Source organism: Lolium perenne, chromosome 5 (genome assembly GCF_019359855.2).
Source record: "Lolium perenne isolate Kyuss_39 chromosome 5, Kyuss_2.0, whole genome shotgun sequence".
Classification (NCBI taxonomy): domain Eukaryota; kingdom Viridiplantae; phylum Streptophyta; class Magnoliopsida; order Poales; family Poaceae; genus Lolium; species Lolium perenne.
Genome location: NC_067248.2, coordinates 261633458 through 261659968, shown reverse-complemented (window position 1 = coordinate 261659968; position 26511 = coordinate 261633458). Strand labels below are relative to the sequence as shown.

Sequence of the window (26511 nt, the reverse complement as noted above, 5' to 3'; positions counted from 1 at the left end):
ATGTCACATGTGTGGAAATGAGAGTATTTTTGACTTTGAACAATATAACCTCTATAATATGAATGAAAAAAGCACAAAATGGATACATAATGTCTCATAAATAGCACAAAGTGGATAATTATGTCTTACAAATACCACAAAGTGGAGAATCATGCTTACACATAGTAGAAAGTGGATACATTATGTCTCACAAATAGCACAAAGTGGATACATTATGCGTCAAACAATCCATAAACATGAAACTTCTTCTGGTCGCAGCCCTTTTCTCCTTAATTTCTGCAAAATCGAAATAAAAATTGCTCTCAGATGTGTGTGTCTATGGTTACATAGGGGAGAGGGGAGGCCGCCGGTCGACCTCCAATTCTGGCCGCCGCCACACACAGAGGAGAGGGGAGGCCGCTGGTTGACCACCTCCCGCCGGTCAACCACTTCCCGCCGCCGGTCTTCCATCTCCCGCCGCCGTTCAGCTACAGCTAGGCGCGTGGGGAGGGGGCCGCCAGGGGGATGGGAGAGCGCGGGCGGAGGAAGGGCAGCAGCGGCCGACATATTTGGGGTGAATGGATTATTTGTCACCCCTCTAACAATTATCAAATTTCTTTAACATTCCTTTTCTTTTAGGGAATATAGTTGGTAATTTCGGTGAATGCACACACTAACTTTGAAAACAACACTACAAGTACATGTAACCGAATAATGGATTTGTAACAAGGTATCCCTTGTAACAACTTCTAGCGCCTGGTGAGCAATGATAAGAATCCGATCGCAATTATACAACAACAAAAAACCAGCCATCAGATTAGCTTGCTTCTTCAACTCGATCAATTGCCTTAACTGCTTGTTCATTTTCTTCAGTTCTCCCTTCACTTCCACCAGTCCTGCATTGGGAGCATTAGGCATAATGGAAACGGCTCCTCTCTCCGCCGCATTCTCTACAACAAGTCCCCCCTTCCAAATTGCGCTCCCCAATAGCGCCAATTGATTCCTGCAATTGAAGCCTCTGAACGTACACATCGGTCCACTCGAAATGCCTGCATTTCTTCATGATCTGAAAACAACAACGTGAACCCTAAATCCCAAATTCGAGGGAATAACAAGAAAATCGAGAGAAAACAGATAAATTGGAGCGAGATCTAACCTTATCCCCCTCTCTATATGGCAAGCTCTCGCATGCAAGGAACTCACGTCCACGGTTGCCGTTGTCGTCCTTCTTACAGATCGACCGCTTCAGAGGCTCCTGGCGTGGGCAGTCAGGGCATCTTGTCAAAAGCACGGGTCCATACTGCGGCCATGAAGAACGGGAGGTCGAAGAGAAACTAGACATCACCCGCCTGCCGGAGAAGGGTTGCCGCTGGCGGAGAAGAAGAACAATGTGGCGCGGGGAAAGAAAGGGGAAGCAATGGCACGGACACGGGCGCGGGGCTGGCTCGGGCTCCCATTTTGCAACGGTCACCTAGGTAAGCTGTGGGTCCGGCGCGCTCACGTATACAAGTTGTGGGTCCCATGATGATTTGGATAAGTGGAGACGTGTCCACTGCGGGGCACCAACAGCGGCCCCACTTGCCAGCACCAACCAACGGTCAAGTAAATGGGAATCCTCCGTCCGCTCTCCTTCTGTGGGTTTTAGACAAGGGATTGGGAAAAACTGAGGAAAAACTAAGGAGTTGGGGAAAACTGAGTACAACTAAGGACCCGAGGGCACGAAAATAGAAATCCCTTACTTTTATCCTCTGGTTTTCTCAAAATATTTAAATCCCCAGCTAATAGCATAGACATTGTTTCAGATTCACAAGTCCTCACTAATTCTGCCAGAAACTCATATTTGTTTTTATCTTGTGCCGCACCATATACCGGCACAAGCAGCCATTGGAAACCATCTTTTTTAGAAGTAATAGACAGCTTGACACAGTAGTCTCCACTATCGACCCTATTAACCACCAAAGTGGTCGTGTTAATCCCTACAAGAATTCGTCCCGACCTCCCATGTGGCGGCAAACAAAACCATGCAAACTCCTTACGTGCTGCTAAATCTCGTAAAAAATGTACCGCAAAATTAGACCGTCCTGTCTCAACCAAAGCTATAAAATCAAGGTCATACTCCCTTATCGATTCTTTAACAAACAAATGTTTTCCTGGATCTTTAAACTCTTCACTATTCCACATCAGTCCTTTCAGATTTGTCATTGTAATTTTGATGGTTTGATTCTAACACGATTACTCCTTCTAACATTTTTCTTACATACGATTTCTTTTTGTGTTGTTTTCTCTCCCTATTAACAGCCTAAGGAATCTGCACATCGACATCACTCAGAAAGTTCTCCTCTGCTTCCAAATCATCACAGAGGTCAGACGCACTGACACCGCTAAATAAAGAGAATCATTTTCATGGTTTTTTCTGATTGATCATTACATTTGAACATAGTAAGTGATCTCTGTAGCTCATAATTTTTATTAGCTTAGCTGACTTAATGCAATCGGAATGAGAAACAGCCAAAGAAACCCCAATGACAAAGCATTCTCAATAATATGATCCTCCGAAAAAGACGAAATGGAGGTTAGTTTCAAGGTAGACATACCTATCACTGGCGTCTCCGCACGTTTCTTTGCAATCATCATCGCCCTCTCCATTTGTGTCATATCGGCATTGGGCTGGGTACGCAGTCTTCCACTCGACCGCACATCCCGGCCCGCCTCCTCCTGAATCCCCCCAAAAAGCAACAATTTGCTCTTTAGTGTACTGCATGGTCTTCGGCACCTCTTTATTCCTACCAACCGTAGTAGGTGCAGCGGCAGACTCTCCCTATAAAGCATTGTTTGTTTGCTCAAATTTCAAATCATACATATTTGTATCAAGGTAAAAATACGGTGCATTTTTCACCTTAGATTGCACTGAAGTCGTGATCATCGTAGTTGTCCGCGTCACTACAGGCGTGTGCATGGGGCTATCATTTCCATGCACCACGAGCCGAGCTGCCACCGTGCCTCCGCCCGAAGGCGCTCCTGGGCCGTGAACCGGCGGCGTTCCTGGGCCAGGCGACGCCGCAAGCAGCTGTCCAGGCAAGTGCATGCCGCCTGCCGGCCCGCCCGTCGCTGCATGCCCCGGGGCGCGTGCACCATGCAGCCCCGGCATGATCGACGTCGGCTGCAGCGCAGCACCACCAACGCTCGGGAGATTTGGTCCATACACCAAATGAAGCGTCTCAGTAGATGCAAACTTCTGACTAGTAAGAGGAGAAATCGGTACATACTCTTCAGCCTCCTCCGCCACATTACTAAAAGCAGAAAAAAGATGTTTAGGATTAATACAAGTATTATATGAACTAAAAAATACATCATCATACCTTGGTGTATTTTTAGAATGAGACACCACTTTGATCACACTATCCCCAACTCCAGTATTACCATCCTTGAACACTTGCATACCCACTGATTTGGCATTTAAATTCTACTGAGAATTAGATATCTCTTTTTCATCCTTTTTCTCCCAGGTGTTCTTAGTTCTCTTAACATTACGACCAGCCTCAGTACCTCCTGGCTTGTCATGAGTATGAGAGTGGGAGTCATCATCTCCCCCATCTCCAGGAACATCCGACATAGTGACATCATGGTTACTGGTGAGTTGCTCTCCCTCTACCTCAAACCTCAGCCGAAAAAAACTCATGCTTGATCTTAAGATCCCATGTGTCAGGAATAAGAGTAGTGTCAAGACAAGTGATAAGCATGCGCAGTACATTATTTTGTCTTGTGAAAGTAATATCAATATCCTTTGTCTGCCCAAAAACATCACCAAGTGCCCAAAGAGCTAGATAATCACCAAGAGCTACTGGTGGAAGTCCATTCACCCTTACCCACACATCTTCAGGCATCCATGCAGGTTGAATTTCCTTCTTCCAAAAATCAAATAAGAGAACAATGGTGGAGTCTGGGACATGAAACCTTCCAAAGTGTTGCACCCTTACCAAGTCCACTTTACTTGGGAAATTTACTCTGAACACATTCTCTTCCATCTGTTCCACCTCCCACTGGTACTAAGGATCAGGGACAATCCACTTTCGATGGTTAATCAATTGCTCAACAGAAAGCTCACCACCTGACACTTCCACTCTACCCAATCTAGTATTTTCCACCCTTGGCCTAACAGAAGCTCACAGAGGTAATTCCCAAAAAGCTAGATCCGGGTGACCCATACCATACATAGCAAGACGAGTCTAGGAGCACGGAGTAGTGGACAGTCCTTAGAAGCATGCTCCGGTCTTTGGCAACACTCACATAGCACCGCCTCACGATCATTGAGGAAGTGCCCCGTCTTGCGACATCGAAAACAACACGGTCCTTTCTTTTTACTTGTTGCAACAAACTCCACTTCTGTTAGATTTTCAAAATCCCCACCAGAAATGGAACCTGCCACTGCCAAGAGCACATCCTCCGCCCTCTGAACCCCCTGCTGCTGTTGCCCTTGCACATTAGAACTGCTATGCATCGACACCGGCACGGGTGGCGCCCTGGCAATTCCAGGTTGCCGCGCCACCGGCAGCACCGATTGGGAAGGGCCATCCTTCTGCACCTGTTGTTGAGCAGCCGGGTGTTGAGCCACAGGTTGCGATAATTCTGGGCGGCTAACCAATTGGCGAGCAAACACCTCCGCAGCATCAGACACCATTTTTTGTTGCAATTTCGTCAAGCCTGAGACATTGGCAGCATACATACCATTCCCATTGCCAGCCATGATATTTGCATTGTTATTTGAAATAGATCTTCGAGCATTGAAATTACCGTTGTGCCCAAATTGGCGACGAGCATCTGCCCGTTTGTTGTATCCTTGGTAATTGCGCTTGCCCCCGCCAGCATACGATCTACCCGGTCCGGCTCGGAAGACACCATCAGCAAACACATTGTTGACTTGATCAGTGCCATGGCCGGCCCCAAGTCGATCACCAGCCGTTCCACTAGGGCCTCCCTCATGGAAGTTTGCCCCTCTGCGTCCCTCGTGAAAACCTCCTCCTCTGCCTCCATGCCCTCCTCCATCGCCGGCATAACCATCCTACCAACCAGAACCACCCCGTCCACCATACTGCCCACGGCCACGTTTCGGGTAACCTCCCCGGTTCGCCATGGTCAAGTCAGGTCAGCGAGCGGCGTTCTGCGGCACAACAGGGAGCGGCGGCTGTCGAGAGGGCTGGAAACCTAAACGATACGACACCCCACGAGCAAATTGTAGGATGCGTAGCTTAAGACAATCAGCATTGATCCGATCCTGGCCCATACGACCAGATTGATCCAGATCAACCATTGACTCCTCCGCAGAAACCGAGCCCACCTGGCCCAAACGATTGAATTTTGAAACTTTGTTACCTGCGTGTAGCCGTTGCCCCGACGGTGGCTCAGATCTCGTCGGCAGATAATTCCGGCGGTGACGCCGGGCATCCCTTCTCCTCCTCCTACGTTGCACATCAATCCATTCGGCCGCATCAAAGCTATCGAGGAGGAACATCGTCGGAGATAGCACCGGGGTAGTGATCTTGCACCTCCTCTCCGGCAACCCTGCAAAAGAGGGCATGACCATAGTTTTCTACGGCGATGAAAAAGACTGCGTACCTGATCGAACAAGAAGCGCCGCCTAGCGCTGGAGCCGTCTTTTCTCCTCTCTGCGGACGAAGGCAGACAACGCCGACGACAACATGTTGCAGCTTTGTTCTGATGGCGTCCTACAGAATGATGTCGCTGAGAGGTACATACGTACACAAGGCACAAATGTGCATACATAGGTAGCTACATGTAATCGATGCACAACCATGCTCGATGCCGTGCATAAGGAGATGGTTAGCATGTCCTCGCCATCCTCACCACGCACGCACCTGCTAGAGAATTCCACATAGTCGTGTGATGAGAGAAACCAACGGTCCCGGTGAACTTAGACGTTTGCGTTGGCAAAGGCGGCCATACATCTGATCTATGGGCCTCAACCCCGTGGATGACGTTACCCATGCATGCACGTTCATGTGCATCCTTGCTAGAGGCGGAACCAGCCGGTGTTAGGGTGAGGTGGACCCCATCTAAAACTGTGATCATATCATACATGTGTGAAGAAAGAAGCAGAAACAGAAAACACTCATATCACAACATTGATAAATAGTTTTCCCTACACTGCAAAAGTTTCAAAGAAGAATCATATATGCGAGACCGTTGGCCAAAAGTAACATCTTCCAGTCGCCGCTACCGTGCGCCGTCCATCCGAGTCGATGGAGAAATAGCCAGCCAGGTAGTAGCACACTCTCCATGAAACATACATACACGAGGCACGAATGTACAATTGTACAATATACATACATTGGGTAGCTGCACCCGATCGACGCATGGTCGCATAACAACGTGCACGGACGGACGGCTCTCATGACCCGGCCATCTCCTGTCCCCACACACGCCACCTCGAGAAATTCCACATGACCGTTGGATCAGCGAAACCGACGGCCCTGATGAACCTAGACGCATGCGTCAGGTAGAATCGAACTGCGAGACCGTGCACGCGACCCTTGGACCCACTCCCGCGCTCACCTCGCGACCCTTGCCCCTCCTCCTGCGTGGGCGTCGCTGTCCTCATCGCCGGGAGGCAATATATTAGCTCCAGGCCATTGCAACCACTCCATCCCTCCGTCCTCCCACACCGCACCAGACGAGCAGATATCGTAGACTCCAGTCCAAGGCGAGGAGAAGCGGCCGGGGAGGAAAGCAACAACCGGGTAGGGTTCCTCGCTCCATGTCCTCGCTACCTTCAAATTCTCCTATCGAAATCACGCGGCGTTTTATATATTTCCCTGGTCTCGGCCTCTTGCTGTCTATCTATCGTTCATTTGGTTCCTTGCTCCTGTTGTTTTGAGGGGCTGGGGTGGTTCGTTTTCCTCCAACCCTTGACTGCCTGCCCGCCTTTCCCCAATCTCCATTTCTCCACCTCTCTCCCAGTGTGTTTTGGGCCATTTTCTCCACGGAGTCTTCTCCTACCTTGGCGCGGTGCGTGCTTCCACCGGTGTTCCTTTGGGGGTTGCTTGTTTGCGAGTGTTGCGTGAGTGTTACCTGTGGATTTGGCGTCTCCCTTGCTTTGTTCTCTTGCTCGCAAGGGGGTATGCCATGGTATATGGTTTGGATTTTGTCCTGTACATGGTTGCTGCCTTCATACCACCACAGCTAGGCTTCTAGCTAGATCTTGGTCATATTTATGTCTTTCTTTCTCACGTACATACGCGCGCAGCTGTTCTCATCGATCCTCTCCTGCTTGTCTTTGTCTTGTAGATCCACAAGACGCCGCAGGAAGCAAGCAGTAGCTACAATTAATCGATCCCATGTCGTCGCCTTGTGTTCTTCTCTAAACTCACTGACAGACTAGGACTGGACGACTGCTCTCGGCGGCGGCGCTCACCTGAAGCCAAGCACAAGCAATTGGAAGGAGTAGCTGATTGTTCTATTCGACCGATGGCCGCCGCCTCGTCCGCTCCTTTCTTCGGCCTCTCCGACGCGCAGATGCAGCCGATGGTGCCCGCGCAGCCTCCCGCTCCCGTTGCCGCCGCGCCGGCACCCAAGAAGAAGCGCAACCAGCCGGGCAACCCAAGTGACAAATCCATCCATCTCTTCTTCCTTTAACCTAGATGATTGATTATGTATGATGGCTGATCAATCGATCGAACCTCAGATCCGGACGCGGAGGTGATCGCGCTGTCGCCGCGCTCCCTGATGGCGACGAACCGGTTCGTGTGCGAGGTTTGTGGCAAGGGGTTCCAGCGGGAGCAGAACCTGCAGCTGCACCGCCGCGGCCACAACCTGCCCTGGAAGCTGAAGCAGAAGAACCCCAAGGACGCGCTGCGGCGGCGCGTGTACCTGTGCCCGGAGCCGACCTGCGTGCACCACGACCCGGCCAGGGCCCTCGGCGACCTCACCGGGATCAAGAAGCACTACTGCCGCAAGCACGGCGAGAAGAAGTGGAAGTGCGACAAGTGCGCCAAGCGCTACGCCGTGCAGTCCGACTGGAAGGCGCACTCCAAGACCTGCGGCACAAGGGAGTACCGCTGCGACTGCGGCACCCTCTTCTCCAGGTACGTACGCTTGTGTCCATCGATCGATCGATCGACGAGTTCAATCTTGGCGAAATATATTGCTTCCATTTTCAGTTTATTCGAGATTACGGTTCATATGTTATGTACTGTTTGCTTTTCCGATTTGGATATGCTAGCTATGCGTGGATGAATGATTGGGTCATGATGAAACTTTGACGAGGAGTCGATTTGATGGGTGATGTGATGCTAGGATAGATAGCTAGGGTTAGGGCTGTTACTGCTGGTAGAACCTAGCTAAGGATGGGCGTGTGAGTGTGTGCAGCAGCTAGCTTTGGTAGGATTGGATTCCATAGAGAGAGAATGGAAGGGATGGAGAGAGAGATAGAAGGGCATGTTGAGAGAGAGTGTGTGTGGATCGATGGAGCTGCTGGCTCTGCTCCCACGTGAATCGCCCTTGTCGGGAGGGGACTGGAGATATGCTAAAACACTCACACGTCCTGACACGGTCATCTGGCGGCAGTTGTGCCTTTTTACACCTCGGAATCCGCACTCTTCTCACACTCTCTCTCGTCTGCATCGACCGACCGATGGATCCCCCACCTGTTCACGTGATGACATGCGCGCTGCTGCTACTCTCTCCTCCTTGCATCCAATCCAACCAAAGGGGTCCAGCCATGGCAGCAACGCAGGCTTCCTTGCCTTCTCATGTGAACGATGCACGGCAACTGGCAAAGTGGCAAGTACTACTGCTGGCCATGCCTAGCCGAGCATGCTTCCAGCTACCAATCAGTACCATCCGGTCGACTAGCCACAAAGCCTGCCGAGGCTCTAGCCGATGCATGTGTCATGTACATTTGCATGCTGGTGTTGTCTTACATGAATGTGTTTTTATCCTTGATTGATGTCCTCTAGTCAGTATGATTAGGTTGATGTGGTCATTGAAACCTTGGCTAACTTTACCACATTTTCGCATTGTCATGCATCTAGCTATGCTTATCTTTTTCATTTTGTTGGATACAATTTTCAAAAAAACCAATGAAAAGGAATTAATATTGCTAGCTTGAAAAAGATTTCCTCATGGCCTCAAGCGTGATTACTCAGTACGTTTAGCGTTTTGGTCGGGTCTGGGGTGTATATATATAGCAGGTCGGTGCGGAGAGATTCCACTCGTAAGTAAACATAGAATTGGATAGCAATTAATAATTGGAACAATTAAGTTGATTCAATATATTGCTACTAGTTATGTCAAAAAAAATCCTACTAGTCAGTTCTCTTTTCTAATCTCTCGATTGCATGTATGGATAGTGTGGGAGCATGTTTTTCCACACTAATAGCATGGCTATATATAGGTTTTGATGCATGTCATATGTGCGTGTTAGTCTTGTCTTGGACGTGTTTAATACATTGTGTTTATGACATATACTCACTATGATTAAAATGGGTGTTTGATTGCCATTTTATATCCTTTTGATGAAACAATCTATTATAGCTTAACTTGCTTACCACATTTTGGCATTGTCAATTTGACATGCATCTAACTATGCTTTGCTTTTAATTTCGTTGGATACATTTCCAAAAACCACTTACTAGGAACTAATATTGCTAGCTCAAAAAAGATTTCATCCTGGTCCCGAGCGTAATTACTCAGTATATTTAGCGTTTCGGCTGGGTCCACGGTGTATATAGCAGTACATTTAGCGTTTAGGTCGGGTTCACGGTGCGGAGCGATTCCACTCCATAAATAAGTAAACATATAATTGGATAGCAATTAATAATTGGAACAATCAAGTTGATTCAATATATTGCTACTAGTCATGTCAAAAAAATTGCTATCAAGACCTATAGCCATGCTATTAGTATGGATATTGTGAGAGCATGTTTTTCCACACTAATAGCATGGCTATAGGTCTTGATGCATGTCATATGTGCCTACTAGTCTTGTCTTGCACGTTTTACTACACTATGTTTATGACATATAGTCACTATGATTAGAAAGGTTGTTTGATTGCCATTTTATATCATTTCGACGACACAATCTACTGTAGCTTAACTTGCTTACCACATTTTTGCATTGTCAATTTGACATGCATCTAACTCTGCTTTCCTTTTAATTTCGTTGGATACATTTTCCAAAAACCACTTAATAGGAACTAATATTGCTAGGTCAAAAAAGATTTCCTCCTGGCCTCAAGCGTAATTACTCAGTTTGTTTTGCGTTTTGGCCAGGTCCACGGTGTATATAGAAGTACATTTAGCATTTTGGCTGGGTTCACAGTGCGGAGCGATTCCACTCCATAAATAAGTAAACATATAATTGGATAACAATTAATAATGGGAACAATCAAGTTTATTCAATATATCGCTACTAGTCATGTAAAAAAATTGCTACTAGTCAATTCTGTTTTTTAATCTCTGGATTGGATGTATGGATATAGAGCATGTTTTTCCACACTAATAGCATGGCTATAGGATGCATGCCATATGTGCATGCTAGTCTTGTCTTGCACGTGTTTACTACACTATGTTTATCACATGTAGTCACTATGATTATAAGGGTTGTTTGATTGCCATTTTATATCCTTTTGGCGAAACAATCTAGTGTAGCTTAACTTGCTTACCACATTTTGGAATTGTCAATTTGACATGCATCTAACTCTGCTTTGCTTTTAATTTCAGTGGATACATTTTCCAAAAACTACTTAATATGAACTAATAGTGCTAGCTCGAAAAAGATTTGCTCATGGCCTCAAGTGTAATTACTCAGTACATTTAGCGTTTTGGCCGGGTTCACGGTGCGGAGCTATTCCACTCCATAAATAATTAAACATATAATTGGATGGTAATTAATAATTGGAACATTTATCGAGCTGGCTGGTTTATGGGGGTCCTCCCTCAAGCATGATTACTCAGTACATTTATCGTTTGGCTGGATTCGAGGTATATATAGCGCGTAGGTGCCGGGTGATTCCAATCAGTAAATAAGTAAACTTATAACGGGCACAATTAATAAGTGGAACAATTCTTTTGATGCAATATGGCTCAAAGCGTGATTACTCGGGGTATATATAGCATGCAGGTGTGGAGCATTTTCACTCAATAAATTAGTACACTTATATCGGGGTCACCATTAATCAGCGGAACAATAGTTTTGAAGTTTTGATGCAATGCATTGCTACTAGTCAATTATCTTTTTTTAATCTCAATTGTATATATGGTTTTCAATAAGTTAGAAGTTGACAACTTCATAGGATGTGCAATTGATCTAGTGAGAGCATTTTTTTAATAAATAAGTAAACTTATAACATGCACAATTAATAAGTGAAACAATTCTTTTGATGCAATACGGCCTCAAAGCTTGATTACTAAGTACATTTAGGGTTTTGATGGGTTAAAGATATATATAGCATGCCGGTGTGGAGCAATTATATTCTACTCAATAAATTAGGTTAAACCTATACCGGGCTCGCCATTAATCAGCGGAACGATAGTTTTGATGCAATACATTGCTACTAGTCAATTATCTTTTTTGTATATATGGTTTTCAATAAGTTAGGATCGGAGTTGATAACTTCATAGGATGTACAATTGATCTAGTGAGAGCATGTTTTTTTATTATGGAATGCACAAAAATATAGTATACTGTATGTTTTATGTATGCAGAGGTGGACCTAACGACAGGCTAAGGCTCGGGCTAGCTCAACCCAACTAGTACTTTTCATATTGATGAAGCAGGTTTCGGCTGAGTTTCTGTCAATCATGGCCCTAGATCTAAATCCTAATCGACGAACCATGTTTATATTGGTCCACTATATAACCTAACCTATATAAAAGCTGACCCGTATCAGCCCATGTTTGTATCGGTCCGCTATAAAACACTTATTACACCACTCCTATATCATTGTACACTGACGTGTTTTTTATCATGCAGGACCGAGGCCTAAATCTCAAATCCCCTGTTTGTATTTGTCCACTATAAAGCACTTACACCACAACCCATATCATTGTACACGTTATGTGTTCTCGAACACTCGAAAATGCTTTAAGTTAATCAAAAAAAATGTAGTGTGAATGTGATTCACACTCGAGCAAAGCAAATTAGCAAATCACATGTTTTTGACATTTTTTCACGTACGCGTGCAGGAGGGACAGCTTCATCACCCACCGCGCCTTCTGCGACGCGCTAGCCCAGGAGAGCGCGCGCTTGCCCGCGATCGGCGCCAGCCTATACGGTGGCGTCGGAAACATGGGCGCCCTCAACACTCTCTCCGGCATGCCCCAACAACTCCCGGTCGGCAGCTTTCCTGACCAGTCCGGCCACCACTCCTCGGCGTCGGCTATGGACATCCACAACCTTGGCGGTGGCAGCAATGGCGGCCAGTTCGACCAGCACCTCATGCCACAGTCCGCGGGATCCTCCATGTTCCGCTCCCAGGCCGCCTCGTCTTCCCCGTACTACCTCGGCGCCGCCGCCGCCCAGGACTTCGCCGAGGATGACGTCCACCGCTCCCATGGCAACCAGAGCTCTCTTCTCCAGGGCAAGTCGACGGCGGCCTTCCACGGCCTGATGCAACTTCCAGACCAGCACCAGGGAAGCGCAAGCAACGGTAACAACAACCTCCTGAACCTTGGCTTCTATTCGGGCAACGGCGGCGGCCAGGACGGGCGTGTCATGTTCCAGAACCAGTTCAACAGCAGCGCCGGAAACGGCAACGTCAATGCTGAGAACAATGGCAGCCTCCTCGGCGGCGGTGGTGGGGGTTTCCCTTCGCTGTTCGGTTCGTCTGAATCAGGCGGCGGACTCCCGCAGATGTCGGCGACGGCGCTGCTGCAGAAAGCGGCGCAGATGGGCGCGACGACGAGCAGCCACAACGCGAGCGCCGGGCTGATGCGTGGCCCTGGGATGAGGGGTGGCGCCGGAGAAGGCGGGTCTTCGTCGTCTGCGAGCGAGAGGCAGTCGTTCCATGACCTGATTATGAACTCCCTGGCGAACGGGAGCGGCGCTCCTGCTACTACGGGTGGTGGCACAGTGGCGTTCGGCGGCGGCGGCTTCCCCATCGACGACGGCAAGCTGAGCACGAGGGACTTCCTGGGTGTCGGTCCCGGTGGCGTGGTGCACGCTGGCATGGGCCCGCCCCGGCGGCACGGTGGCGCTGCCGGGCTCCACATCGGCTCGCTCGACCCGGCCGAGCTGAAGTAGTCCGCAAGAATCGACAAGAACAAGAAAACATGCATGCATGCAAAAAAAAAAAATCTTGAAGATGTTCATGGAACATATCACATCAGGACGTCAAGGACTAGTCAGGAGTGAGGACAAGGTTAATTTCTTGGATAATCTATCAGCCTGTTATTAGTTGATGCATGTGTTCATGTTGGCGCCATAGCTAGCTGCGTTAGGTAGCCGGTTCAATAACCCTGTGTGGCCAGAACTTCAGTTTAATTTTGCTGTTCGTACAAACTGTCAATTAGCTGTTTTTCTATCATGTGGTATGTACATTTGGTCAGTCTCCCCTTGATGCAAACTGAGAATCCATCATCATATTACAGGCCATGTAAGACAGAATTTAAACTTGACCATTTGCAGTTCTTGGGTGTGATTGGTTGCATGAGTCCCCTTTTCAGCTCCTGAGGGGCATGGCCAGAGCAAAACGACTTTGTTTGGTATATACCCCGGATGGCAACACTTGCTCATTTCTTATGTTGATGATTTGTTGCCCGCACGTATGCACAAATTAACCGATATGCCGATGCAAGATTGTATGTTTGATTGTGTGTAACCTATGTTTGTGGTAACCTCTTTTTTTGGCGATCGAGTTTTTACGGGGACCTCTTCTCTTTAATGGTGACCGTAACAGAGTACACCACCACATCACACACATTGTCTAGAAATGAAATCAACTACACAGTGACTAGCAATTCATCACACATAGCAACTAGCAGTTCATTGCGACCATGGGTACTTAAATCCAGCCCTAACTACTAAGAATAACAGTTTATCAGTATAGATCGGGGAATAGTATCAATGGCGATCAAGGTGGTGGGGCAAGGGCAACCTTATTCTTCTTATTTTTTCTTTCTCAATCGTGCACTTCATTTCTGCGTGTCCACAATGCTTGAGCCCACTCATTTCTCTTGTTTTTCCAAGCTTGGGTGTGGTCGTGCTCGACACCATGGCCACCCTCAACTTCATCAGGAGTAACTTCAAGCTCATATGGGACATGGTCATCGATACCACACCCTAGAATGCAATTGTGAAGGATGCAACATACAAGAACAAGCTTAACTTGAGTGGGAAAAGGGTGGCATGGCTTCTGATCAAGTATTTTGGACCTTTTTTTAATGCAACAAAAGCCCTCTCGATGGTGACTGTGAGGCTAGATTGTTTTAGATTTAACAACTCATCCGCATTCTGTGGTCTGTTTCTTGGAGAGAACACGTTCAGGTGATATATGGTTTTCCTGAAGGATGGTAGAATCCCAGGCCGACAACCATAGCCAGTATCTTCTAGGTAGAAGTACCATCAGATAGATGTACCCCATCAGGTCTAGACATGTTGTTAGTAGTAATGCTTGCATGATGGCATGATCCTTCCAAAGCTAGCACATATGTGAACTTGAGATCAAAATCAACAAAAACCAAGCACATTCTAGCCAGTTTAGCGCTTTCTTCCTCTGTATGTTGTTGATTGTATTTTGGCACGCCCACAGTCACATGAGTACCATCAATTGTGCTAATACATTCCTCCAACGACAAGAACAAATAGTCATGATAAGAACAAAGAAACATGCTTTTGTGCATTGTGGTATTCTGAACAAATGACAAAGCAATATTTGTGTCACCTTGAAGTATGGATACCATTTGCCGCTGTTTCGTATCTTGCTCTGTGTTTCACCAGAAGGTGGCTTGGTCATTTATTACCCGAGCTCCCCAATTGCATAAAGGACTTGGCTGAAATAGTAGGAAACCGCCTCTATGGATCTCCTGAATGTGTTGTGGTTTACTCTGAAATTCTGGGTATGGCCAACAACATGAAGGAACATAGAAACTTACTCTTTCACACAGGTGTCGATGCTATCTTGTAATAGTCATCTCTCCCTAAACCTCTTGACAAGTTTATAGAAGGGGAATATTTTCATCTGAAACATCTGGACAACCACCGAGTTGTGGATTTAGTTCAGATTGAAAATCATCTCCTTATCTCAGATAGGCATATGACCATAAGTCATTGTCGGGTAAGTAGCTTACCTAACTGGACTTTTGTGGAGGAGGAGGATCTAGACCTGAATCACAGCTACCAGTGTTGCTGCCTGATGGATCAGATTCATCCAGTCGGCCTTTTCAATTAGATCTAACATGAGTGTTTACTAAATCTACCGTACGGGTTGTCCCCTAATAATGGTGGGGGAAAACCCGAACCAAGATACGAAACAATGGCAGATGGTATCCATACTTCAAGGTGAGTACGATGGGGGCAAACATGGAGCAAGATCATGGAAAAAAACAGCGCGCTATTCCAACGCTAATAGCACGCTATAGCATATCTGGAGAGCCGACGCTACGCTATTTCGGCGCTATAGCGCGCTATTCGCGTTAATAGCACGCTATAACATGCTAATAGCGTATTTTTAGACCCACACTATTTTGTTATAGCGCGCTATTTTTTTCCTTGAGCAAGATAGGAAGTAGGGGAGGAGACGGTGGTGTACCTCCGCCATTGCGCACGAAGGTGAGTAGCCGGTTTCGTAGAAGAAAAAGAGCTCGCCCGCGGAGCCCGGGCCGGAGATGAAGGATACCAGCGCGCTGTTTCGATGGACAAGACCGACCTTCCTGTGCCAGAGTTGACGGAATCAGCGGATGTTTTGCTAGGAGGTGACTGGGTATACATAGTGACACTAGCTTTGCCGCGAAACCCAACCGACGATTTTGGTTTCTCCACCATCTCGGTCGACCTCCCACGCGCACCATTTTCGTTTTTCGCACCATTGACGTCCTCCAGGTTCCTATTGGGCCTGGCCCGGGACTAATTTTAGCAGCGTCAGAGCAATAACGCAGGCCGTGTCTAAGACTCCAAAGACATAATTTTTGCACATATGAAGTTTGTTTGGAGGGGATACCGGCAACCAATCACGACCCTACTGCTTGTTTGCTGGTGCACGTACACGTGCAACTGCATGCGAAGCAACAACAGAGATGTGTGAGCAATGTTGGCTGCCGCAGCTGGTTTATATTTCATGTTGGTTTCTTCTCTGGGTGGCGCTGCTTTCAAAGCTGAAAGGCCTGGACGATGAAGCAAGAACAGTGTGCATTAATTAGGCAAACGTCCTGGGTGAGTCAGGCTGGATCAGTAGCTAAGCTCAAGCCAGACGAGACAGGAAGCACACGACAGAGGAGGAAGATACAAGCGGATGATCCAAAGCACGCATCCCACTGTGAGCCGCTGCCCGCTAGAATGCACCCCGAGCTAGCTAATTATTCCTCGATCTTGGCCTCTTGACTTTGCCGTCGTCTGCAGTCTAATTCTACACTATTCTCACATACTTTCTCGTGCTCTCTGTGCATGGTTGAAGAACCACAAACGGGGTGGATTGACATATACAACTGTAGGCACAGGAAAAGGTATGTACTGCGTTGCAATGGAACATTTGGAAGTAGCTAAATGCTACAGAACAAAGTGGCCCTCTGAAAACTTTTATAGTCCACGTGAAGAGAGAGGGTACGAGAGAGACGACGGATGCATGCAAGTCAGTGCAGCAGGCACAAGGCCAGAACTAGCTAGCTACTATGGAGGTCTCTGAGTAGTACTGCTGTGAAATGTCACACGGAAGCGTCGCGGTAACTATATCTAGGTTGCTGGGTTGGGTAGGAATGAACGGATCAATCCAAGTTGATTCATGTTGTATGTTTTTCGATAGTTGTGTAAAACAGTTATCACACTTTGTTTGTGACAGCCAATATTTTTGGCTAGTTTGCTTTTTTTAAGAGAGATGGATTTGGCTAGTTCTGATATAACATGTTGAAATTGTTTATATTTTTTCAATAAAGAGAATATATTAATATAGAAAATATATTAATTACACCCAGTCTGAAACAAGGAGAAGGAATTGCATGTTATGAGGTCTATACTCCCGAGTGTTTTGTTAAGGCAAGGAGAAGACGGTCGGCAAACATGGAAAAAATATCCGACAAGGCAAAAATAATCGTCAAAGAGAAGACACGGCCTTGCATCTGCCCAAGTGATGACAAATGGGCTCTCACGACGTGTTAGGCGGCGCGGACAACACGGCATCTCCCGTCACTCTGGCGGACATCGGTTGTCGGATATATAAGTGGACTCAGCCCGTACCCCTACGTACATGGGCTAGCATCTCTTCTTAGCTCATGACCTAAACGACGTGAAGGCATGCATCCATAAAGCTTCAGCCGACCTACATGTCGTGCTACAGCAAGATGTCAAGAAGACTTCCTCAACCAGATGTACATGTGCAAGACTACGAAGACAAAGCGTGCAACATGAAGACTCCTACCGCCGACGACTATATATACTGAAGCCATTCATACAATTACTAGGAAAACAGCTACTGCTGGCGCACCAAAATAGCTTATTGCCGGCGCACCTGCGCCTGCCGGTGGGAACAGGCCAATGATATTTGGCTACCACCGGCGCAGCAAAGTACATCCATATAGCACCGGCGCGTGTGTTGTGTTCGCCGACAGTAGTATGAATAGGGAATAAAAAAAGGCCCACCCACCACCGTCCCACCGCCCCACCACATGCCTGTCCATTTCATTTATCATTACATTTACAGAGAGCACCAATCAAAAGAAATAAAATTACAACTAGCGATGTATTTTGCACAAAACACCCTAACAAGAATTTAGAAAAGCAATCGGATCCTAAAGCCACGACCGTGGACGGCGAGCCCTGCTCGACGCGACGACCGTGGATGACGAGCCCTGCTCGACGCGACGACCGTGGGCTTGACCACCGCCAGGGCGTCGCCGTCGCCCCACGGCGTCGTCCTGGTCCAGCCCCGCCCTCCTGCAGCGAAGTCCCGGTCCTCCTCGATGAAGACGGCGCGGTGGGTGAGGATTTGGAGCCCCTGCCGATGTCCCTCCGCCGACACTACCTACGTGCTCCGGAGACCTGCCGGCGGGAGACGGGGTCGTACACGAAGAGGGAGTCGCCTCTGCAGAGGAGGAGGTGGCCGGAGCGGCAGTCCCGGAGGCGCCACGTCGGGTCATCTCGAGGCTGGTGAGCAGGAAGTCGCCCCCGCGCGCGCTGGCGGCGAGGTTGGGGTTGGTGCGGACGAAGGCCGAGGGGTGGATGACGGGGAGCTGGCCGAGATCCGCCTGGGAGACGAAGAGGCTCAGGATGGGCGACGAGTGGCTGCGCTGGCGGTGTGGCCATCTGGAGTGGAGGCCATGGAGTGGTGTAGAAAATGGGGAGGAATGAAGGAGGGGGTGTGGGTGCGGTTGCGTAGGGGAGAGGGAGTGGGATAGGGTGCGGCAGGGGTTGGTGCGGGAGAAGAGAGAGAAAGTGGATCTGCAGCACATTACACCGCGGGCGAAGCAAAATATTCGTGCGCTAGGATACATCACATGGTATGTGGCCGCATGGTCCATAACCAGACATGCATCTACCACAGACGAACGAAAATAAATATGCGCCGGGGGTAACCGTGTATCGCCGGCGCGCCGAATAAGTGGTGCGTCAGTGCTAAATATTGCCGGCGCACCATTTATTTGGTGCGCCAGCGATACACGATTCAGCTATAGGCCTTTTCCTTGTAGTGTACAGAGGGGAAGTGGAACACATCGACATCAAGCCGGTAGAACTCCATAGCCATAAACTCTAGATCCATTTTGTAAATCTCACTGAGTACATCTATAAGCCTGTAGAGTTCATATTCTAGTCTTTACGTCTTATATTGTCATCATACCAATAATAAAGTCTCAGAGAAGTTCATCATCATCAATGTGTCTTTCATCCAACCTTGTTGACCCGAGCATTTTGCCGAACAAATAAACCTATCTCCGACTTCCAAAGTTGAAAATTCTTTAGATCGTGAAAACAATCATTCGTCGGTTGGCACGAGGTAGGGGTGCACACATCATACAGATCGAGTCTACTTCAACACAACCAACTATGACAATGATCTCAGCAGGAAGGAAATTGCCATTGGTGCGGAAGAAGCTTGGGGGTTAGAACTGAGGTTCATATAGCTCTGCAGTCTCTCACTCTCACGAATGGAGCATTTGTCATGGAAACTGAATACACACCCTGAACCCTGACGATTTGTTTGCGCTCAGCTGGACTATTGTGCTGATGTGCATGGGGGCAAGAGACAAGATGAGTGATACCATACTTCTGGAAAAAGGAGTTGAGCTCTTGATACTCATCTCCCCAGTTAGTTTACATGGCAACAATCTTCTTATCAAAGAGACGTTCAATATGGTGATGAAAATCAAGAAACTTCTGAAACACGTCAGATTTAATTTTCAAGAGATATATCCTTATAAACTTGCCATAATCATCGATAAAACTAACATAATATTTATATCTTTCAACTGAGCCTGGAGCAGGACCCCAAAAATAAATAAAAAACAAGTTCAAGGAGAAAATTAGATAAACACTTCATGATTTAGGATAAGGTAGTTGATAACTCTTGGAAAAGAAATATTATTGTCTCTAAGAACTTGATGAACTACACCCGAAGACGGATGACCTAGACGCCTATGCCAAAGTGATGATGATGACTTGATGACACCATGAGCTTGTTGACCATGGGATGAAGAGGATGACGCTGACAAATGGTAGAGCCCTCCCACGCATCTACCTTGGAGCAGGATTTCCCTCCTGTCCCGATCCTTAACAAAAAAGGAATTAGGCCAATACTCAACAAAGACATGATTATCTTTGGCTAGACGACTAGTGAATAAGAGACTCTTAGATGCACTTGGAACATGCAGAATATTTTTGAGATGCCAATCATGATTAGGAGTACGAATTATAGATTGACCAATATGACGTATATCCATACCTGCACCACTAGCTGTGTGGATCTGTACGTTTTCATTGTAGCGATCATAGACATGAAGTTTCTCTACCTCGCATGTGACATGATCAGTTGCTCCGGTGTCGATGTACCAATTTATATCGACACCATAAGAACTAGAACCATATGCTACACCGATGAGCGCAGATTGCACACCGTTGGGAAAACCCAAGATGAAGGTATGATGAGTGATACGCGTACAGCACGCGTCCGTTGGGAACCCCAAGAGGAAGGTGTGATGCGTACAGCGGCAGGTTTTCCCTCAGTATGAAACCAAGGTTTATCGAACCAGTAGGAGCCAAGAAGCACGTTGAAGGTTGATGGCGGCGGGATGTAGTGCGGCGCAACACCAGGGATTCCGGCGCCAATGTGGAACCTGCACAACACAACCAAAGTACTTTGCCCCAACGAAACAGTGAGGTTGTCAATCTCACCGGCTTGCTGTAACAAAGGATTAGATGTATAGTGTGGATGATGATTGTTTGCGTAAAAACAAGAAACAAAAGATTGCAAAGAGATTGTATTTCAGTATAGAGAATTGGACCGGGGTCCACAGTTCACTAGAGGTGTCTCTCCCATAAGATAAACAGCATGTTGGGTGAACAAATTACAGTTGGGCAATTGACAAATAAAGAGGGCATGACCATGCACATACATATTATGATGAGTATTGTGAGATTTAATTGGGCATTACGACAAAGTACATAGACCGCTATCCAGCATGCATCTATGCCTAAAAAGTCCACCTTCAGGTTATCATCCGAACCCCCTCCAGTATTAAGTTGCTAACAACAGACAATTGCATTAAGTATTGCGCGTAATGTAATCAGTAACTACATCCTTGAACATAGCACCAATGTTTTATCCCTAGTGGCAACAAGACATCCATAATCTTAGAGATTTCTCACACTTCCCGCATTCACGGAGACATGAACCCACTATCGAGCATAAATACTCCCTCTTGGAGTTACAAGCATCTACTTGGCCAGAGCATCTACTAGTAACGGAGAGCATGCAAGATCATAAACAACACATAGACATAACTTTGATTATCAACATAACAAGTATTCTCTATTCATCGGATCCCAACAAACGCAACATATAGAATTACAGATAGATGATCTTGATCATGTTAGGCAGCTCACAAGATCCGACAATTAAGCACAATGGGGAGAAGACAACCATCTAGCTACTGCTATGGACCCATAGTCCAGGGGTAGACTACTCACACATCACTCCGGAGGCGACCATGGCGGCGTAGAGTCCTCCGGGAGATGAATCCCCTCTCCGGCAGGGTGCCGGAGGCGATCTCCTGAATCCCCCGAGATGGGATTGGCGGCGGCGGCGTCTCAGTAAGGTTTTCCGTATCGTGGCTCTCGGTACTGGGGGTTTCGCGACGGAGGCTTTAAGTAGGCGGAAGGGCAGGTCAGGAGGGGGCACGAGGGCCCCACACCACAGGTCGGCGCGGCCAAGGGGCAGGCCGCGCCGCCCTAGGGTTTGGGCGCCTCGTGGCCCCACTTTGTCTCCTCTTCGGTCTTCTGGAAGCTTCGTGGCAAAATAGGACCCTGGGCGTTGATTTCGTCCAATTCCGAGAATATTTCGTTACTAGGATTTCTGAAACAAAAAACAGCAGAAACAAAGAATCGGCACTTCGGCATCTTGTTAATAGGTTAGTTCCAGAAAATGCACGAATATGACATAAAGTGTGCATAAAACATGTAGATATCATCAATAATGTGGCATGGAACATAAGAAATTATCGATACGTCGGAGACGTATCAATGAGCACAACAACAAGTTTTCCCTCAGCCAGAAACCAAGGTTTAATGACCAGTAGGAGAAAAACATGACTTTTGAAGGTGTTGCTAGTTGACTATTGGCAGGACGCACTACAAGCGTCAGCAACAACATGGAACCTGCATACAACACAACCAAAATACTGTGCCCCAACTTACAGTGAGGTTGTCAATCTCACCGATTTTGCTGAACACAAAGGATTAGACGTATGGAGTACTGGAAAGAGATGTTTGCAGTAATTAAAGAGAACAATGCTTGCAGTAAGTAAACAGAGCAAGATTGCAGTGGATGAATTTATCAATGTAAAAGAAAGAATCGGGGTCCACAGTTCATTAAAGGTGTCTCTCCATAAAGATAAATAACATGCTGGATGAACAAATTACAGTTGGGCAATTGACAGAATACCGACCATACATGAGAAGATGATTACCATGAGATTCGTTTGGGCATTACAACATAATACATAGACCGTAATCCAACTGCGTCTATGACTAATAATCCACCTTCCGGTTATCGTCCGAACCCGTTCTAGTATTAAGTTGCAAGCAACAGATTATCGCATTAAGCAATGTGTGTAAACTAAACAATAGAATTATCCTTGGATAAAAAATTGTTGTTTTCTCCCTAATAGCAACAACACATCTACAATCTTAAAAGTTATTGTCACTCTTCTAGAAAACTAGAAGCATGAACCTACTATCGATCATAAATACTCCCTCTTGGAATCACAAGCATCTACTTGGTCATAGTATCTACTAGCAACGGAGAGCATGCAAGATCACAAATAACATATGCCAAGAATATATAATTGATCTCAATATAGTATTCAACATTCATCGGATCCCAGCGAACACAACATGTAGTACTACATTAGGATGATCTTGATCATGTAGGTCAGTGATACGTCCCAAACGTATCTATAATTTCTTATGTTCCATGCTACTTTTATGATGATACTCACATGTTTTATACACATTATATGTCATTATTATGCATTTTCCGGCACTAACCTATTGACGAGATGCCGAAGAGCCAGTTGATGTTTTCTGCTGTTTTTGGTTTCAGAAATCCTAGTAAGGAAATATTCTCGAAATTGGACGAAATCAACGCCCAGGGTCCTATTTTTCCACGAAGCTTCCAGAAGTCCGAAGAGGAAACGAAGTGGGGCCACGAGGTGGCCACACAACAGGGCGGCGCGGCCCAAGCCCTGGCCGCGCCGGCCTACTGTGTGGGCCCCTCGTGACGCCCCCTGACCTGCCCTTCCGCCTACATATAGTCTTCGTCGCGAAACCCCCAGTACCGAGAGCCACCATACGGAAAACCTTCCAGAGACGCCGCCGCCGCCAATCCCATCTCGGGGGATTCAGGAGATCGCCTTCGGCACCCTGCCGGAGAGGGGAATCATCTCCCGGAGGTCTCTTCATCGCCATGATCGCCTCCAGATCGATGTGTGAGTAGTCCACCCCTGGACTATGGGTCCATAGCAGTAGCTAGATGGTTGTCTTCTCCTCATTGTGCTATCATGTTAGATCTTGTGAGCTGCCTATCATGATCAAGATCATCTATTTGTAATGCTACATGTTGTGTTTGTTGGGATCCGATGAATATTGAATACTATGTCAAGTTGATTATCAATCTATCATATATGTTGTTTATGTTCTTGCATGCTCTCTGTTGCTAGTAGAGGCTCTGGCCAAGTTGATACTTGTGACTCCAAGAGGGAGTATTTATGCTCGATAGTGGGTTCATGCCTCCATTAAATCTGGGACAGTGACAGAAAGTTCTAAGGTTGTGGATGTGCTGTTGCCACTAGGGATAAAACATCGATGCTTTGTCTAAGGATATTTGTGTTGATTACATTACGCACCATACTTAATGCAATTGTCTGTTGCTTATAACTTAATACCGGAAGGGGTTCGGATGATAACCTGAAAGTGGACTTTTTAGGCATAGATGCATGCTGGATAGCGGTCTATGTACTTTGTCGTAATGCCCTGATTAAATCTCATAGTACTCATCATGATATATGTATGTGCATTGTTATGCCTTCTTTATTTGTCAAATTCCCAACTCTCATTTGTTAACCCAACATCTGTTTATCTTATGGGAGAGAAACCACTAGTGAACTGTGTCCCCCGGTCCTATTCTTTACATCTGAAATACAATCTATCGCAATTGTTCTTTACCGTTCTTCGCAAACAATCATCATCATCCACACTATACATCTAATCCTTTGTTTACAAAGCAAGCCGGTGAGATTGACAACCTCACTGTTACGTTGGGGCAAAGTACTATGATTGTGTTGTGCAGGTTCCACGTTGGCGCCGGAATCCCTGGTGTTGCGCCGCACTACACTCCGCCACCAACAACCTTCAACGTGCTTCTTGGCTCCTACTGGTTCGATAAACCTTGGTTTCTTTCTGAGGGAAAACTTACTGCTGTGCACATCACACCTTCCTCTTGGGGTTCCCAACGGACGTGTGTCTCACGCGCATCAAGACTGTTTTCTGGCGCCGTTGCCGGGGAGATCAAGACATGCTGCAAGGGGAGTCTCCACTTCCAATCTCTTTACTTTGTTTTTGTCTTGCTTTATTTTATTTACTACTTTGTTTGCTGCACTAAAACAAAACACAAAAAAATTAGTTGCTAGTTTTACTTTATTTACTGTCTTGTTCTCTATATCAAAAACACAAAAAAAATAGTTACTCGCATTTACTTTATCTAGTTTGCTTTATTTACTATTGCTAAAATGAATACTCCTGAAAACACTAAGTTGTGTGACTTCACAAACACTAATAATAATGATTTCTTATGCACACCTATTGCTCCACCTGCTACTACAGCAGAATTCTTTGAAATTAAACCTGCTTTACTGAATCTTGTCATGAGAGAGCAATTTTCTGGTGTTAGTTCTGATGATGTTGCTGCCCATCTTAATAATTTTGTTGAACTTTGTGAAATGCAAAAGTATAAGGATGTAGATGGTGATATTATAAAATTGAAATTGTTTCCTTTCTCCTTAAGAGGAAGAGCTAAAGATTGGTTGCTATCTTTGCCTAAGAATAGTATTGATTCATGGACTAAATGTAATTATTGGTAGATATTATCCTCCCGCTAAAATTATATCTTTGAGAAATAGCATAATGAATTTCAAGCAATTAGATAATGAACATGTTGCTCAAGCATGGGAGAGAATGAAATCTTTGGTAAAGAATTGCCCAACCCATGGACTAACTACTTGGATGATCATCCAAACCTTCTATGCAGGATTGAATTTTTCATCGCGGAACCTATTGGATTCAGCTGCTGGAGGAACCTTTATGTCCATCACCTTGGGGGCGGCAACAAAGCTTCTTGATGATATGATGATAAATTACTCTGAATGGCACACTGAAAGAGCTTGATGTCTACGGGTGCTTCTATTCTTGTAGACAGTGTTGGGCCTCCAAGAGCAGAGGTTTGTAGAACAGCAGCAAGTTTCCCTTAAGTGGATCACCCAAGGTTTATCGAACTCAGGGAGGAAGAGGTCAAAGATATCTCTCTCAAGCAACCCTGCAATCACGATACAAGAAGTCTCTTGTGTCCCCAACACACCTAATACACTTGTCAGATGTATAGGTGCACTAGTTCAGCGAAGAGATAGTGAAATACAAGTGGTATGAATGAATATGAGCAGTAGTAACGGCGCCAGAAAAGTACTTGCTGGCGTGCAGTTGATGGTAGTAATTTTGCAGGAAGTAAAGATGCAAAGAAACAAAGAAACAAGCGATGATTGCAGTATTTGGAAACAAGGCCTAGGGATCATACTTTCACTAGTGGACACTCTCAACATTGATCACATAATAAATAAGTTCTCTTCCTTTGTGCTACATATACTCTTGTTTGATAATGAACACCATTCGTTGTGTAGGGCTACAAGAGCTCCCTCAATGCCGGAGTTAACAAGCGCCACAACATTCGGCATTCATATTTAAGTAACCTTTAGAGCATAATAGATCTTTGCAATTTAAACCGAGTACTAACATAGCATACACACTATCACCTTTACACTATGAAGGGGGAATAAATCACATCAATACTATCATAGTAATAATTAACTCCATAACCTACAAGAAATTATGATCATAACCTACGCCAAGTACTACACGATGCACACACTGTCACCATTACACCGTGAAGGAGGAATAGACTACTTTAATAACATCACAAGAGTAGCACATAGACTAATAGCGATACCAAACTCATATGAATCTCAATCATGTAAGGCAGCTCATGAGATCATTGTATTGAAGTACATAGGAGAGAGATTAACCACATAGCTACCGGTACAGCCCTTAGCCTTGATGGAGAACTACTCCCTCCTCATGGGAGACAGCAGCGTTGATGAAGATGGCGGTGGTGTCGATGGAGAAGCCTTCCGGGGGCACTTCCCCGTCCCGGCGGCGTGCCGGAACAGAGACTCCTGTCCCCCAGATCTTGGCTTCGCGATGGCGGCGGCTCTGGAAGGTTTCTCGTACCGTGGCTTTTTCGTATCGATGTTTTAGGTCAGGGGGCTTCTTATAGGCGAAGAGGCGGCCTCGGAGGAGCCAGGGGGTGGCCCCTCCATAGGCTGGCGCGCCCAG

The 26511-nt window shown here is 46.5% G+C and overlaps 1 protein-coding gene across 5 annotated transcripts; it reads left to right on the top strand.

Annotated features, from left to right (window-relative positions):
• The first annotated feature begins 6592 nt into the window (after positions 1–6592).
• LOC127302905 (protein indeterminate-domain 4, chloroplastic) lies at positions 6593–13633 on the top strand. Of its 5 annotated transcripts, none has more exons than XM_051333625.1 (4): positions 6593–6734; positions 7282–7597; positions 7679–8078; positions 12180–13633. In XM_051333625.1, the coding sequence occupies exons 2-4, from the start codon at positions 7462–7464 to the stop codon at positions 13234–13236; spliced, it is 1593 nt and encodes a 530-aa protein (XP_051189585.1). In that variant the 5' UTR covers positions 6593–6734; positions 7282–7461; the 3' UTR covers positions 13237–13633. The 5 variants fall into 5 exon arrangements, with proteins under 5 accessions (XP_051189585.1, XP_051189586.1, XP_051189588.1 ...); XM_051333626.1 differs by lacking the exon at positions 6593–6734 and adding an exon at positions 6827–7002; XM_051333628.1 differs by lacking the exon at positions 6593–6734 and adding an exon at positions 6827–7054.
• Positions 13634–26511: the final 12878 nt, after the last annotated feature.